Below are 17,007 nucleotides of genomic sequence, written 5' to 3' on the forward strand. Positions count from 1 at the left end.
GAATTCCAACCTCTTCTCACATCTGCAGATTGACTTTAGTGGAAATGTCCAATGTTAAATCAAATTCAACAGGATAACAATGCATAACTTACTTAAAATTTGCAGGCACCAGGGACTCGTGCCTCAGAGGCACCAGCTTTTCAAAGACGGGAAGGTGAAGGCACATGAGTGCCGCATGTGACGCAGAAGATTGCGAACGGCTGGTAGGATTACTTTCAAATTCATGCAAAACAGTGTTTTACATATTTAAAGTACGGTCCTGTTGCAGAGTGACGGAGGTGCCGCCACGGAACTCTGCCAATCCAAGAAAATCGGAAACCGGCATTACGGTGGTGGACAAATCTGTGCCGATTCTCCGGACCCCACCGCCCTCCCGCCAGAGATCCCGCCTTCAAACCGAGCACAAAATCAAGCCCCATGTGCAGTACTTAATACTATGGAATAGAAATTGGAGCTCATTGTGTACTTTTTCTCAGGTATGAAACAGGGCGAAAGGTCCAATTTTGAGTGGCAATGTGTTGCACCCTAAATTGGAGATAAATTTGTGACAATAGGTCAGTAGTTAGTTGGAAGGTATGAGAACGAGTCAGAATAACAGGGTTCATTCTTTGGCAGCATGTGATAAGTGATGTTGCTCAATAATCCCTACTGAGGCCTCAGCTTTTCACCATGTATATTCATGATTTGGATGAAGGAATAGACAGTTACATATTCAAGCTCGCAGACTGAACAAAGTTAAGAGACACAGTAAGTTATGTGGATGGGAGCAGCAAGTGCAAAGGGACATAGACAAACTAGGTGAGTGAGCTAAACTATAGAAAATGGAGTTCAATGTGGAGAAATGTGAGGCTATTCATTTTGGTTCTGAGAATAAAAAATCAAAATATTATCTTATGGTGATGAACTACGAATTGTGGAGAAGCAAAGGAATTTAGATGTTCATGTACACAAATCACTAAAAGCTAGTTCAAAAAGTAATCATAAAGGCTAATGGAATGTTGTTCTTTACCTCAATGAGATTTAAATCCAGAAGTGAGGCTTAAAGAGATAAAGTATAAGGACAGGTTACATAAACCAGGCTTGTATGAGTTTAGAAGGTGTTGGATGATCTAATTGATGTGTTTAAAATATTAAAGACATTTGATAGGGTAGATGCAGGTAAACTGTTTCCTCTGGTGGAAGAATTCTAAACAAGTATAATCCTAATACTAGGCTATTTAGAATTGAAATCAGAAAGCACTATTTCATGTAAACGTTGGTGAAAATCTGGAACTCTCCTAAAGTTCTGTGGATCCTCAAAATCTGCGGCTGCTGGGTCAATTGAAAATTTTAAGACTGAAATTGATCGATTTTTGTTTGGTAAGGGTATCAAAGGATATGGAGTTGAGGTACAGATCAGTCAAGATCTAACAATGACAGAACAGATTCAAGGGGCTGAATGGTCTCTATTGCTCCTATGTTCGTGAAATATTCAGGCATCCCTGGCGCTCTGAGCATGTTGACCATTCCATGCCCAAAAACAAGCCTAAACCAATTTCTAGTCCTATAAGCCTGAAGGGAAACCTTATTAACCTTTTCCTGTTATACTCTCTTGATTATGTATTCTTATGTTCTACACTGTGGAGAGTACATATAGGAACGATGCTGTAACTATCCGTTTTGCAAATAATCAGCTAGATTAGTGACCTTTTGGCTGTTACCACCAATTAAGTGGCTTGTTACTTCACCAGTTTTAAATGGCAGATGTAGCATGATTACGATGACATAAAATTTACATCAGTTATCAATATTACAGTACTGTATACATCATATCCGTCGATTCTCTCCTTACTCATTGACTAATGGAGTAATTTTAACATTAAGTAATGACCCGAAGAATGTGGGTGATTGCAAATTGGGAACCAGTTTTGCACCACTCTGGACTTTCCTGATTGGCGTGAATGGAAAAGAAAATTGGCGGATGTTTAAAATATGCTGCAAATTACCACCAGCTACGTTATAGCTGGAGCTAAAAGTTAAAAATACTCCCAATATGTCTTGCCTTCCTCAGTTTGTATTTTTCTCTTTTCTAATTGGTTATTTTCTACTTTTAGTATTCACCAATTATTTTGTGCAAAACATTTCTCTTCAACTTCCGATTATTTTCCAATTGCATTCAACAACAAAAAATTCTACCCGATCACACTTAACCCAATCACCCTACCCAAGTAATCCTCCAAAGGTATTACTACAGAATAATAGATATTTACAGCATAGATGGAGGCTATGAGGCTCAATATGTCTGTGCCAGCTCTTCAGTGAAACAATCTAAAACTAATCCCATTGCCTTGCTTTCGCTCCCTAGCTCTGTATTGATATTGGCATCAAATATTGTACAAAATGCCTTTAAAGATACATCGTCTATGATTCAACTGCTCCTTGTGCCAAAGTATTCCATGCTCCAGCAGTCCTCTGTGTAAATAAATTCTCCTAGTTTCTCTCTTCACTCACTGGGTAATAATTTTAAGTTGATGACTCATCATTAGTGACTCCCCAAGCAGAGGAAATAGTCTTTCCTTATTCACTCTATCAAAGTCCTTCATAACTGTATAAAACATCTCTCTTAAATCTCCTCTTAAATGTTCAGTGGAATCCTAGCATCTCAAGTTCCTCCTCATAACTTTGGATTCCATTTTTGGCAACATCCTGTTGAATGTATGCTGTAAGTTGAAAATGGCTATGATGTCCTTTCTATAATAAGGCACCAAAACTGCTCACATATTCTATCTGTGGGCTAACTGGTGTTTTGAATATACATCATTACTTCTTTATCCTTTCTAATATTATCACTTTAATATTTAATTGTATTCTATACTCATATTTATAAAACCCAAAATTAAATAGAATCTACAGCACAGAAACATGCCATCTGGCCTAAGTGGTCTATGCTGGTGTTCCATACGGCCCCCTCTCCACTCTAATTACCTCTTCCCACCCTGTTCCCAAATCCCTCTATTCTCTTTTCACTCATGTGTGCATCAAGCATCCCCTTAAATGTATCAATTCTGTCTGCTTCAACCAAAGCATGTAGTAGAGTTCCAGATTCCCACCTCTCTCTGTGCAAAGAAATGCATCCTAATTCACTACTTGATCTGTTAGTAGCTATTTATGTCTATGCCCCCTTGTCCTGGACTCAAGCACAAGTGGAAACAATTTCATCACATCCATCATCTTGACCTTCATAATTTTAAAGACCTCCATCCGAATCTCCTCTTGGTCTCCTCTTTTCCAGAGAAAACAATCCCAGCCTGCTCAGTCTTTCCTGGTAGTTATTAGCCTTTTGTATGGTTTTATCTACCTGCATGCACAATTTCAGGAAATGATTTATATGAACTCTTAGGTCTCCCTATTCACTCACAACCCACAGAATATTTCCATTGAATGTGTCCTCCCATTGCTTGCTTTTCCTCCAAAAATATATTATCTTAAACTTATCAATATTAAATTGCATTTGCCACCTGTCTCCCCATTCTGCTAACCCGCCTAAGACTTCCTAATATCATTGACAATGCTGTGTTGTTTGCAAAACTTCCTCGGTTTTCAGACATTTGCAAAGTTCAAAATTGTGTTTCCTATATCCAGGTCCAAATCATTTATGCATACTGAGAAGAAAAGTGACCCAACACTGATTCCTCTGGTACACCACATTTAACTCTACTGCAGTCTAACTAACACCCAAAACCCTAAACCTTTCTTTCCCAGTCCATCAACTAACTTTCTAACTATTTTCCTCTTATGCTGTAGAAAATCTCCTATGAGAAACATTATCAAATGCCTTTTGAAAATCTATATACATTACATATACTGTGTTCCCTTTATCTATCCAATTGGTCATTTCTTTAGAAACCTGTATTCAATTTGTCAAACACAACTTGTCTTTAACAAATCCATGCTAGCTGTCCTTGATTAGTCCATGTATTTCTAAATGTTCACAAACTGTATCTCAAATCATGGATTCTAAGAGTTTTCCCACAATTCATATTAGATTACCTGCACTATAGTTACTATAATTTTCTTTTCCTTCTTGAAGAAAGGTGTCACTTGACACTTTTCAGTTCAATTTTCATATTTAAGGAACATTGAAAAACTGTGGCCATTGCTTCTGCTATCTCCTTTCTGTGTAGGAACAGGAATAGGCCATTTAACCCCTTGACCCATTCAATTAGATCAAGGCTGATTGGCGAACTAACTCCACAGGCTTGCCTTTGCCCTATATTCCTTGATACCTCTAGCTTCCAAAAAAATGTATCAATCTTCAATTTAAAATTAACAACTGATCTAGCATCAACTGCCATTTCTGGAAGAGAGTTCTAAACATCAACTGTCCTTTGAGTGTACAAGTGCTTCCTAATTTGACTACTGAAAGGCCTGGCTCTATTTTTTTCATTCTTACATGGGTTGTGAGCATCACTGGCCAGCATTTGTTGCTTATCCCTAATTGCCCTTGAGAAGGCAGTGGTGAGCTGCCTTCTTGAATCACTGCAGCCCATCTGGATATAGGTACATACACAGTGCTGTTAGGAAGGAAATTCCACGATTTTGAGACAACGATAATATAGTTCCAAGTTAGGATGGGTTGTGGCTTGGAGGGGAACTTGGTGTTCCCATGCGCCTGCTGCCAGTCCTTCGCAGGTTGGACGGTGATGTTGAAGGAGGCTTGGTGAGTTGCTGCATTACATCTTGTATATTGTACACACTACTGCCACTGTGTGCAAGTGGTGGAGGGAATGAATTTATAAGGTGGTGGACGGGGTGCCAATCAAGCAGGCTGCTTTGTCTTGGATGGTGTTGAGCTTCTTGTGTGTTGTTAGAGCTGCACTCATCCAGGCAAGTGGAGAGTATTCCTTCACGCTCCTGACTTGTGCCTTGTAGATGGTGAACAAGCTTTGGGAAGTCAGGAAGTGAATTACTCACCGCAGAATTCCCAGCCTCTGACTTGCTCTTGTAGGCACAGTATTTACATGGCTGGTCTGGTTCAGTTTCTGGTCAATGGTAATCCCAAGGATGTTGATGGTGAGGGATTCAATGATCATAATGCCGTTGATTGTCAAGGGAAATGGTTAGATTCTCTCATGTTGGAGAAGGTCATTACCTGGCATTTGTGTGGCATGAATGTTACTTGCCACTTATCAGTCCAAGCCTGAATGTTGTCCAGGTCTTGCTGCAAGTCTGCAGGCACTGCTTCAGCATCTGAGGAGCCATGAATGATATTGAAAACTGTGTAATCATCAGTGAACATCCCCATTCTGATCTTATGATGTAGGGAAGGACATTGATGAAGCAGTGGAAGATGGTTGGGCCTAAGACACTACCCTGAGGATCTCTTGCAGTGATGTCCCAGGGCTGAGATGATTGGCCTCCACAACTACAACCATCTCTTCCTTTGTGCCAGGTATGACTCCAACCAGTGGAGAGTTTTCCCTCTGATTCTCATTGACTTCAATTTTGCTAAGACTGCTTGAGCCACACTTCGTCAAATGCTGCCTTGATGTCAAATGCAGTTACTCTCACCTCATCTCTTGAATTCAACTCTTTTTTTTTTTCCATGTTTAGACAAAGACTGTAATGAGGTCAGGAGCTGAGTGGCCTGGGCAGAACCCAAACTGAGCATCACTGAGCAGGTTATTGCCGTGTCAGTGCCACTTGATAGCACCTTCGATGGCCCCTTCCATCACGTTGCTGATGATTGAGAGTAGACTGATAGGGCAGTAATTGGGGGCATTGGATTTGTGCTGCTTTTTGTGAACAGGAAATACCTGGGCAATTTTTCACATTTTTGGGCCAATGCCAGGGTTATAGCTGTACTGGAACAGCTTGGCTATGAGCGCAGCTAATTCTGGAGCACAAGTCTTCAGTACTACTACAGGTATATTGTTCTGACCTTTGCTGTATTCAGTGCCTTCAACCATTTCTTGATATCACGTGGACTGTTTCAAATTGACTGAAGTCTGGCATCTGTGATGTTGGGAACCTCAGGTGGAAGCCAAAATGGATTATCCATTCAACACTTTTGGCTGAAGTTGGTAGCATATGCTTCAGCCGTGTCTTTTGCTCTGATGTGCTGGGCTCCCCAATCATTAAGGATGGAAATATTTGTGGAGCCTCTTTCTCCAGTTAGTTGTTTAATTGTTAAACACCATTCATGACTAGATGCAGTAGGACTGCAGGGCTTAGGTCTGATCCATCGGTTGTGGAATCGCTTAGCTCTGTCTATCAGATGCTGTTTCCGCAATTTGGCATGCACATAGTTCCCTGTTATAGCTTCACCAGGTTGGTACCTGGTGAGTCTTAGACTCCCCAACAAGTGGAAATAGTTTCTATCTACCCTATCTGTTCCCTTTAAAATCTTGAAACCTCTGATCAAATCACCCCATAATCTTCTAAATTCCAGGGAATACTTTCCTAGATTGTGTAATCTCTCCATGTGATCTAACCCTTGGAGTCCAGGTATCACTCTGGTAAATCAAAACTGAACTCTCTCCCAGGCCAATATAACCTTCCTAAATAAAAACAAGAAATGCTGGAAATACTCAGCAGGTCAGCATCTGTGGAGAGAGAAGCAGAGTTAATATTTCAGGTCAGTGACCCTTCTCCATAACTGGCAAATATTAGAAATGTAAAAGGTTATAAGCAAGAGATAACAAAGGAGAAGGTGTCGATAGGACAAGGTCACAGTAAAGCTGACCAGAAGGTCGTGGAACAGTACGTTAATGGTGTGTTGAAAGACAAAGCATTAGTACAGATAGGGTGTTAACGGACTGAAAATTGAACAGCCACAAGTACAAACATGAAAAAAAAGTGGGTAAGCAAACTAAACAAGCTAAGATGAAATAAAATAAATACAAAAAAAAATTTTAAAAAGGAAAAAGAAATAACTAAAAATAAAAGTAAAATGGGGAGGCCCGTCATGCTCTGAAATTACTGAACTCAATGTTCAGTCCGGCAGTCTGTAGCGTGCCTAATTGGTAAATGAGATGCTGTTCCTTGAGCTTGCGTTGATATTCACTGGAATACTGCAGCAATCCCAGGACAGAGATGTGAGCATGAGAGCAGTGACAAGTGTTGAAATGGCAAGCGACCGGAAGCTCGGGGTCCTGCTTGCAGACTGAGCGGAGGTGTTCCTCAAAGCGATCACCCAGTCTGCGTTTGGTCACCCCAGTGTAGAAGAGACCACATTGTGAGCAGAGAATACAGTTTTCTACATTGAAAGAAGTACAAGTAAATCGCTGCTTCATCTGAAAGGAGTGTTTGGAGCCTGGGATAGTGAGGAGAGAGGAGATAAATGGGCAGGTATTACACTTCTTGCGATTGCAAGGGAAGGTGCCATGGGAAGGGGATGAGATGGTGGGGGTAATGGAGGAGTGGACCAGGGTGTCATGGAGGGAATGATCCCTTCGGAATGCTGACAGGTGAAGAGAGGGGAAGATGCGTTTGGTAGTGGCATCACGCTGGAGGTGGCGGAAATGGCAGAGGATGATCCTTTGGATATGGAGGCTGATGGGGTGGAAAATGAGGATAAGGGGAAACCTGTTGCGGTTCTGGGAGGGAGGGGAAGGGTGAGGATTGCTGGATCTGGGGATCACAGCACAGCCTGCATTAATCTGTGATTGCACTAAATCCTGAAGTTGCGGTCAGTTTCAGAGTGGTAATGACAGCGACGCTGACAGTTCATATCAAAACCTTGCAAATTCTGGGCTGTTCCTCCCTTGGAGTGTGTTTGCTACAATTACAGACCTTGAATTTTCTTTTTCCTTTGAAATGTATTTTTTTATTATTAAATGTGACTGTTTTAATTATTTTTAGTAAGCAATTGTTTCAGAACAATTGACATATTTGGTTTTCACTCAGTCATTAATTTAATTTACGTTGCTGAACTAAACTATTCATTCATGGATTTCTTTCTGACATTACAGGTTGAAATCAGCCATCATTCATAGATTAGTATTTTAAACTTAATCATGAACTCAGCAAAATAATCAGCCATGGAGCTCAGGTCAGGTCATACCTGTCACATTTGATATGTGGAAATAATTTAAGAATATGGTTCAGTTGAGTTGATTTTTTAAAGAGTTGGTTTGTATTACTATATCAATGTACCAATGTTACTCAAATTTTGCAATATTCAAGACAGTTTCAGATTTGGCCACAAGTTGTGAAGATAGCCCTACCTCTGAGATCTTCACTTGGCCAAGAGCCTTGGGGACAAGCCTGGCAGGTGTACTCATCAAACACAAACTCATTTTCCTTACATGGGGTACAGGTCCAGCAGCAGCTCACCTCTCCTTTCCGGATCACCTGTTCAGATTGATCAATGACACATTAACATGTTAAAAAATTATTATTAGTCCAAATTGTTTTGTTAAGTAAAAATTTTCACAGAATTCCAATGAATTAACTATATGATTTATTATCACTCAGATCCATTCAGACACCGTCATTTGCAGTGTTGCAAGGATGTGTTATGTGAAATTGCAGTGCTCAAACAGTATGTTGTGCTAAATGCAATAAATGAAGACATTTACAGGATTTACTGATGGGTGTTGCACATCATCAAACCTGTTCCAGAATGAGCACATCATGATAGACAAGCACAGAAATTTGGAACTAAACTAATTGCAGTATCACAGTACCACTTTAGAGAATTATTATTAGGTGTTGTGGTTTTATCTGTCTTAACATATATGTAGAATATACATAAATTAACACATCACAGCTGGCAACAAGTAGGCCCTAGCATAAAACTCTGTTTTCATTTTTTCTACATGAATTTTTTTTAATGTTCCATGTTTTCTAACATCTTATTATTGCCAGAGGGGGCAATAATGATATTGTTGTTTTTATATGGAGCAGACCCCTGGACATTAAATGTTCCAGTAAAATGAAGAGATAAAGGGCTGGATTTTATGGGCCTCCCTGAGGTGGGGGGGGTGGGGGGGGGTAGAGAATTGCGACGGGTGGTGGGGTTGGAGGACCCGTCGCCACCCCATCACCAAGCGATTTTGCCAAGGTCGGGATCAGCTTCTTCCTGCCACTGCTAGGACCTAACCAGCAGCGGGCATGCTTCCGCCATGCAGGGAGGGAACCTTATGAAACTAGGTGTCCTCCCTGTGGGTTTAGTGGGGGGGGGGGGAGGGTTCCTCCTTTGTGGGTAATCTGTGTCCCACAGAGGACACCCGCTGGCAAAACCTACAACTCCATGGCCCTGCCTCCCTCTGGACATCATGCCCTCCCTCCCATCCTCCTCGCCAGGGCCTTCCAGACTGGCCCTGGCGACCCCACCTCACTTACCTGAGGTCCGGATTCCAGCGCAGGGTCTGGGTCCAAAACCTTTTCAGTACCAGCACTGGCCAGCATTCCCAGTGGTGCTGTTGATACTGCTGAGCTGCCAGATTTGTGATTGGCTGGCAGCTCTTAGAGGCCGGATACCCGTCTTTAAAGGGATGGAGATCCAAGCGCTGGGCACATAGGTTTCAAAACACTGGAGGATCACTCCAGAGCGTGTGCTGGGGGGAGAAGGGGTAGTATGAAAAAGCTGAGGGGGTGATCACCCACCTTTTCAGCCCGATGCTGGGAGCCCTGCCTCCTCCACAAAATCCAGCCCAATAATACAGAATCAATGTGAGAGTTCTGGCTTATTCAGTGGAGGTCTTATTTTCCAATATAGTTGCAGTTTTCATAAACTACTAAAGTCACTGCTGCTATGTTGGAAAACTCAGTGGCAAATTTCCTTGCAGCAAGGTTTCAGGAAGAATAAAACTGATTTTGATGGTGTTGGTTGAGGGAGAAACGTTGACCAGAACCTAAACAAAATCCCTACCGCTTTGCAAAATGCAGTGGGATCCTTTACATCCACCTAAATATGCAGACCAGACCTCTCTGTAATATCTCATCCTCCAGCAATTCAGCAGTGCCTCAGTACTCTACTGATATGACAGGTTAGATTGTGCTCGAACCTTACAATGGAGCTTTAACACATAATCATCTGACTGAGAGAAGACAGTGATACCAAATAGCACTCAAATGGAAGTCTCCTGTTCATGTGTCTTTCTTAAGTTAGTTCATTAGCATAGTTCCAGGTCAGGATTTGAATCGGTACAGGGTGCAAAATGTGAGAGGAGTGGAAAACTGTCTGCAGGTGAAATTTAAAGGAAGGGAATTCATTAAAGTGGAGTGTCAGATAAGGTGGTAAAAAAATTCTGTCAGCTTTTGGAAAGGCTTGAAAAGTATCTGGACACATTAGTCTTGTGGCAGAAGGCAAAGAGGTGGCAGACAAAAATTTAGGGCAACTGGAGTTGAGCAATAAATGTTTTGCTAATGCCTTGCTAATGTTGTTGTGTTATTGGCTTGTAATACAAATGTACCAAACACCATAACAATGATTGGTAAACTAAACAAAGCGTTCTTTATTGAGGAATAACAGGATTCTAGGAGAGCTCTTCAATACACATGCTACCTGCTGACTAATTCTGCTCCAACCACTGTATCACATGTTAACTTGCATCACTTCATGTGATGATGCACATTAAACTATTTACATATTCAGTGGTATGTTAATCAGTACTAAAGCAATTAAAACAAAATTGCAACCAGCCCCCTTTCCTTAAATAGAAAGATAACATCAATTATAAGCTATGTACATAAAGAAATAAGATAATTGTGAACAGTTTTTACAAATGTATGGAGTCTCATATTAATTATTTAAATGTCTCTGAAATGTACAGGCGGTCTGCTGACTCAACCTGATCTAGTAACAGTGAAACTTTGCTGAGATCTGGAATTGTCAATTCTTTTCTCTTGACTCGCAGGTCTTGTACTTGAGTGTTGTACATGTCATCTTCACTCCCAGAACTTGAATGTGACTGTGTTCTCAACGCTATTGGAGTGTTGGGTATGATACTGTTGGATAACTCTCTCAGCTGACATCTATTCCTCCTCAATGTCGCTCCATACGGGTTGGTTACCTTGTATGACCATGGCTGATTACAAATCTTTGACACTTCCGGAGGGAAGCATGTCTTCTCTTGCAGCTGGATCACTCTAACATTCTGTCCTACATGCAGCGGAGACAACTCCACACCTGCATGTTTTTCATGTGTGATTTTCATTTTCTCTTATGTTACGCCAATGTGCTTTGTTGAATGATAATTTTCTTTAATCCACTGACTGGAGGCCTGAATTTATATTTTTTTAAAACACATTTAAAAAAGAAAAGCTACAAGAATGACTTTGCTGGCAGCTTAAGATGGCCACCTAATTTGCAACATTGTATCCTACACTGCAATGCTTGTGAGGAGGGAGACAAAATGTCTGCTCATGTCCCAGCAAGAGCCAAGACCCAGGAAGTTTAATGGAACTACCTGTTCTTTTTAGCAAGAGAGAAATACTGCTCACTGCTATGTTTGAATGACTGAGTGACTGTCATGTGACAAGCCCCTCCCCATCTGTGGTTTTAAGCTTGTATCTTTCTGCAGCAGAGACTTCCTGAAGCAACTGGACTCTGAAATGTGCAGACCCGAGTGGAGGTCTCTCTCTCTCTCTCTCTCTTTCCATTCCAGCTTGAAAGCTTTCAAATCCTGCCTGTTGACTGACATGTTGGTGCATTGTTTATTATTTTTATTAGCTCGGTTTAGGTACAATAATGTTAACCTCTTTCTCTGTTAACTCAAGAAAACCTGTCCGATTGGTTCTTGTTATGATCATAGCAAGTAAGTTATTGACCAATTCATCCACTTTAAGAAAGAATTAAACCTTTTGTAGTCAAACAAGGAGAGGGAAAAGAGGGTAGCCCTTTGACCCCTCCTCATTTGACCGTAACACTTGTCCTACCAATATTTTATCTTGAACAAAAACAAGAAATGCTGGAATCACTCAGCAGGTCTGGCAGCATCTGTGGAAAGAGAAGCAGAGTTAATGTTTCGGGTCAGTGACCCTTCTTCGGAACCACAGATGCTGCCAGACCTGCTGAGTGATTCCAGCATTTCTTATTTTTGTTTCAGATTTCCAACATCCGCAGTATTTTGCTAATATTTTATCTTGGACTGACAACAATCTGATCAAATGCTGACTCAGAAGAGATGTTCTGACTTGCCTTCTGAACATGATATCTGCTGGGTATGGTAATCCTGTATCTAGTTGGTGCTGCTCTTAGGTGTAACATTGCTGTCTTGATTGGTCTCCTTACATTTCAAAATTAGTGACTTTATTGTCTACACCATCCTTTCAGCTAGTCTATTTGACCTTGGATAGTGTGGAGATGACATAACATGAGTTACAGCCCACTTTGCGCACATTTCTTGGAATGACTTACCGGTGTACTGTGGACCGTTATCCATCACTATCTCCTCTGGGGAACCAAAAAGACTGAAAACTGCTCTCATCATGTTTGCTACCGATGAACTTGATGTATCCCTCAGTTGGTGAATGATAGGAAATTTGGAGAAGTCATCTGTAATAAGTAAGAAGTCATCACCTCTGACAGTAAATAATTCAGTAGCTAATCTTGACCATGGATGTGATGGAATATCATGAGGACGGAGTGGCTCTTTGTGTTGACTTATCTGAAGCTCCTGACATAAATCGCACATCCTCACTACTCGTTCTATGTCATTATTGATCCTTGGCCAATAAACTGTTTCACGTGCAAGTCATCTTGATTTTTCAATGCCCGTGTGACCTTGATGTAATTGACAAAGCGCTTTTGATATCAATACTTGTCTGCCCTTGGAAATGACTCTACTTGATATCCCTAATTTTTCACAATATGACTAAAATATTCTGAGGTCTGTGGGAGCCTCTTGTGTTGTATCTAGCCACCCACTGATGATGAACTGTCAGAATGCCCTGAGGAAAGGATCTCTGGAAGTCTCTCTCTGGAGCTCTTCGAGTTGGTTCTGTCCAAATCACATTATGTCAATGTTGTACACATCATCTAGTTCCGCATCTACTTCATTCACTTGGACACCTAACAGTATATCTTCTATCTTCTTGGAGTTTGGTAGCCTGCTCAATGCATGAGGTTTCCACGTTTGTATAAGCCCTCTCAATAATACCCCTGTACTTTGATTAATACATGTTCGAGTCAAGGTGTCGCATTGGTGAGTGTTTTTTGCCAAATCATTGCTAAATGGTTTGTGATCAGTCTCTACAATGAAACATTTGCCGAATAGGTAAGTATGGAATCTGGTGATACCGAATACGAATGCCAACGTTTCTTGTTCTATATTCGAATAGTTCACCTGAGTGGGTGGCAAATTTTTAGAATCAAACATGATTGGTCTATCTTCCTGTAACAGACATTCTCCGAGACCCTTTTCTGAAGCATCTACTTTGAGTGCAGTTTCTTTCCTTGGATCGTAATATTGTAAACCATGCTTCAGCAGAAAGTGACTGTTTTAATGAATCAAACACATACTGATGATCTTCATGCTGAAAGAATGGTGTATCTTTCTTGAGATGTTCATGCAGTGCTGATGCTTTCTCAGAAAAATTCCAGATACATAGTGCTAAGAGGTTAAACAGGCCCAAATACTTCTGTAAACCTTCTTTATCTTGAGGGGTAGGCATTGATTGTAAAGGCCTGAAACCCGACCCGAACCCGACAGGACCCGACGACATGTGTTGGGTTCGGGTCGGGTCCTGTTGCACTTCCGGGTCCGGCATTCGGGCTCGGGCCGGACATGCTGTATCACAGGTAAGTGGCTCCAATGTTAATGTAATTTCTTGACTAGAAAGGTGGTTTTGTTAGTTATTTTAAGCTAGTGCAGATCAGCAACAAAATGAAAAATGGAAGGTAAGTTAACCGATGGTAGGGTCGGGTTGGGACTCTGGCCGGGTCTGGCTCGGGTCGGACGTGGTTCTGTCGGGCTCAGGTCGGGTCTTTTTTTTGCAGACCTGAGCAGTCCTTTAATTGATTGTACATCCTCAACTTTACTGGGATCTGGTTGAATTCCAGTGTCAGAATAGACTGAACTGAAGAAATTAACGTGGTTCACACTGATAGCACATTTTTCTCAATTAAACATGAGACCTTCTCTTCTAGCCATCTCCATTAAAATATGAAGATTCTTGTCATGCTCTTCCTTGGTATTTCCCATGACCACTATGTCATCTGCAATGCAAACACAGCCAGGAACACTCTTGGTAATGTGATCCATATGCTGTTGGAACAGCTCTTGACTCACTCACAGACCAAATGGTAACCGTAGAAAGCAATACCTCCCAAATGGTGTTCTGAATGTTGTTAGTTCCTGTGAATCCTCAGAAAGATGGACTGACCATATTCTTGTTTCGCATCCAACTTTGAGAAGGACTTGACTCTAACAAACCTTGGGTTAAGTTCCTCTAGAGTAGGAATCTTGTGAGGACACCTTTTGAATGCTTAATTCAATCTTCTGGGATCCAAACATACTCTAAAGTTACCATCCTTCTTAATTACAGTGTATAGAGCTACACCAATCAGTGTGCTGCTGAACACAGTGAATAATCCCTTGTCATTCCATCAAGTCAAGCTTGGCCTTTAATTTGTCCTGTATGTAGACACTGCACTTCCATGGTGGATCTATGGAGGGAACTGCGTCATCTTTCAGGTGAAGAACGGCATCTCCTATAAAACTGCCCACAGTGTCAAATCTGTCCAGATATTTCTGTTGAGATCTTGAATAGACTCAATAGGGTCACGCTTGCCTTATCTAGCATTGGCACTTTACTGATCTTGTGAATTGTCATGATCTGGAGCTCACTGCATGCTGAGAGTCTTGCTACCGCTGGACCATTGGTGTCAACAACATAGAAGACTTGTGGCAACCATGCAGAACTTCCATATCTGCACTTAAATGTCAATGCTCCCACGCAGTAGATTGCTGAACCGTTATATGCAGTGAGCCTAGCTCTTGTTGGCTGTAACATAGACTCCCACTTCACTAGGTACATGTCTTTGAGTATCCACAGTGGTAAAATGTTGGCGCTTGCCCCAGAATCTATCTTCGGCCATAGCTTGTGCTTGCTGCTTTTGTTAGGACATGTAATTTCAACTGTGGTGAAAGTTTCCAGTTGTGTGATCACATCCATGTGCTGTATGACTGTCACTATATGGAAAACTTGTTCACTTTCTAGCTCGAGATTGCCACTTTCAGTGCTTTCTTTGCTGATCAGGTCTCTGCCTATCTCGTGGACATGCCTATGCTTGAAATGATACTTGGTGAACTCTCTTTGTTCTTGCTACTAGGCGGCACCTGATTTTTGTTGGGCTGTGGCTTGCTGTGGCTTCTGACTGCTTCTTCGCTACCAGATTTTCTACACTGTCTTGCCCAGTGTCCCTTTAAACCACACGCCTTGCAGGTATTTCTGAAGGCAGGACAGTTAAATATAAGATGCATTAGACTACACGGACCCCACACCTTGCCCTGTTGAGGTGCCTTGACTACCTCACCTATGGTTGTTGCTGCTCCAAGCACTTGTATATATTGCCTGCTCACAGCTATGGCTTCATATTTTCTGCCATCTTTGAGTAGACTGTCAATATCATATCCTTTTTTCCTATCAAGCAAATCCTTTCGGAGGGCCTCTATTGGAGGCAATGCAATTACCAGCTCCATTATTCTCTCAGAGTTCTGCATCTGAGAAATCGCAATCTTTGTCTTTTTCTCAATATCTACTGACAAACAGGTTAATAGTTTCTTTTGGCAGTTGTCTATAGGCCAGCAGTTTGAATTGATGGATCCTGAAGTTGACCCTGACTCTTAACTGGTCCTCCAGTGTTGTCCAGAGTTTAAATTGGTCTTTCTGGTCTGCTTCTGACAGTCCAGAAGTCTTGATGTTATACAGACCTTCATTGGCAATCACTATCTTAATTTTTATTGCTCTCTTTTGTTGGGTTCTGCGACTGCAAGGTCCAAAAAGCAAAACTCCATGCGCCATTGAAATAGTTGGAATCTGAAACCTTCCAATTATTAGCTGGATATTTCGTTGTCATGGCATCAAAATTTCTTGCTTCCAAGAATTATTTTTGTCAGAGCTTTGCCCTTAAACTACTTTTTCTTTAATGGCTTTTCTCTGAGGACAAAACAATGCAGGTCTATTGCATCTGCAGCATTGAACCTCTGCCATGTCCTGAGCTCTATGGCTGCAGCATGGGTTTTCAGCCTCCGCATGGAGAGACTCCACCCATGGAGCTCTTTTCGGCAGGAAAACTCATGACGCTTAATGCCAGTTACGTCTCATAGCCACAGTTTGGATCGACTTTTTTTTAAGCCTGATTCCGCCAGAATACTGCCTTTCTGGTCGACTACTGTTCCGATAAAATTCCCCTTGCTATAACTCATTCTCTCCATGTACCGATTCTCGAGGGTGATTTTCGAATCCGGTCCTAAATCTCACCGCCGCTGCTTCTTCCAGCTGTTTACAGTGTTGTCCCAGGCTTTTCTGGCTTTTCCCATTGTCCATGATGTTGTGCTTATGATCACTGTCACAATGTCAAACACTGCTGCTAACATGTTGTGCACATCTGCATCGCTGCCACCATATTGTTTTATTGGCACTTAACACAAATGTACCAAACACCATAACAATGATTGGCAAACTAAATGAAGGGTTGTTTATTCAACAATAACAGGAATCTAGGAGAGCTGTTCAATACTGCTCTAACTACTGTATCACATGTTAACTTGCATCACTTCCTGTAATGATGTATACTAAACTATTTACATATTCAGTAGTATGTTAATCAGTATTAAAGTAACTAAAGCAATATCACAATAATATGACCCACGTTCTGAAAACAAATACAAAAATGCAGTGAAAGGAAACCTAAGATGCAGGCATGAGCTTGTAAGTAAGTGACAGTGAAGCACAAAACCCAACCTTTTATTTAATGACTGTTGAAAGGAAGAGGGTGCTGCAGGAGAGGTGCTCACGAGGAGGGTAACCTTTTTTCTGCCACGCCATTGTACTCAACCCCATAGGTCAGCATTG

The 17,007-nt window shown here is 41.4% G+C and overlaps 1 protein-coding gene across 2 annotated transcripts in view; it reads right to left on the reverse strand.

Moving 5' to 3' along the window:
• Nucleotides 1-17,007, reverse strand: part of grm5b (glutamate receptor, metabotropic 5b) — a 755,124-nt gene that overhangs the window by 127,133 nt on the left and 610,984 nt on the right. For both annotated transcript variants that reach the window (XM_068033978.1, XM_068033977.1), the window contains exon 6: nt 8,208-8,334. In XM_068033978.1, coding sequence (XP_067890079.1) covers nt 8,208-8,334 — 127 coding nt within the window. The remainder of the gene's footprint in view (nt 1-8,207; nt 8,335-17,007) is intronic.

This window comes from Heterodontus francisci, chromosome 6, assembly GCF_036365525.1.
Source record: "Heterodontus francisci isolate sHetFra1 chromosome 6, sHetFra1.hap1, whole genome shotgun sequence".
NCBI classification, from domain to species: Eukaryota; Metazoa; Chordata; class Chondrichthyes; order Heterodontiformes; family Heterodontidae; genus Heterodontus; species Heterodontus francisci.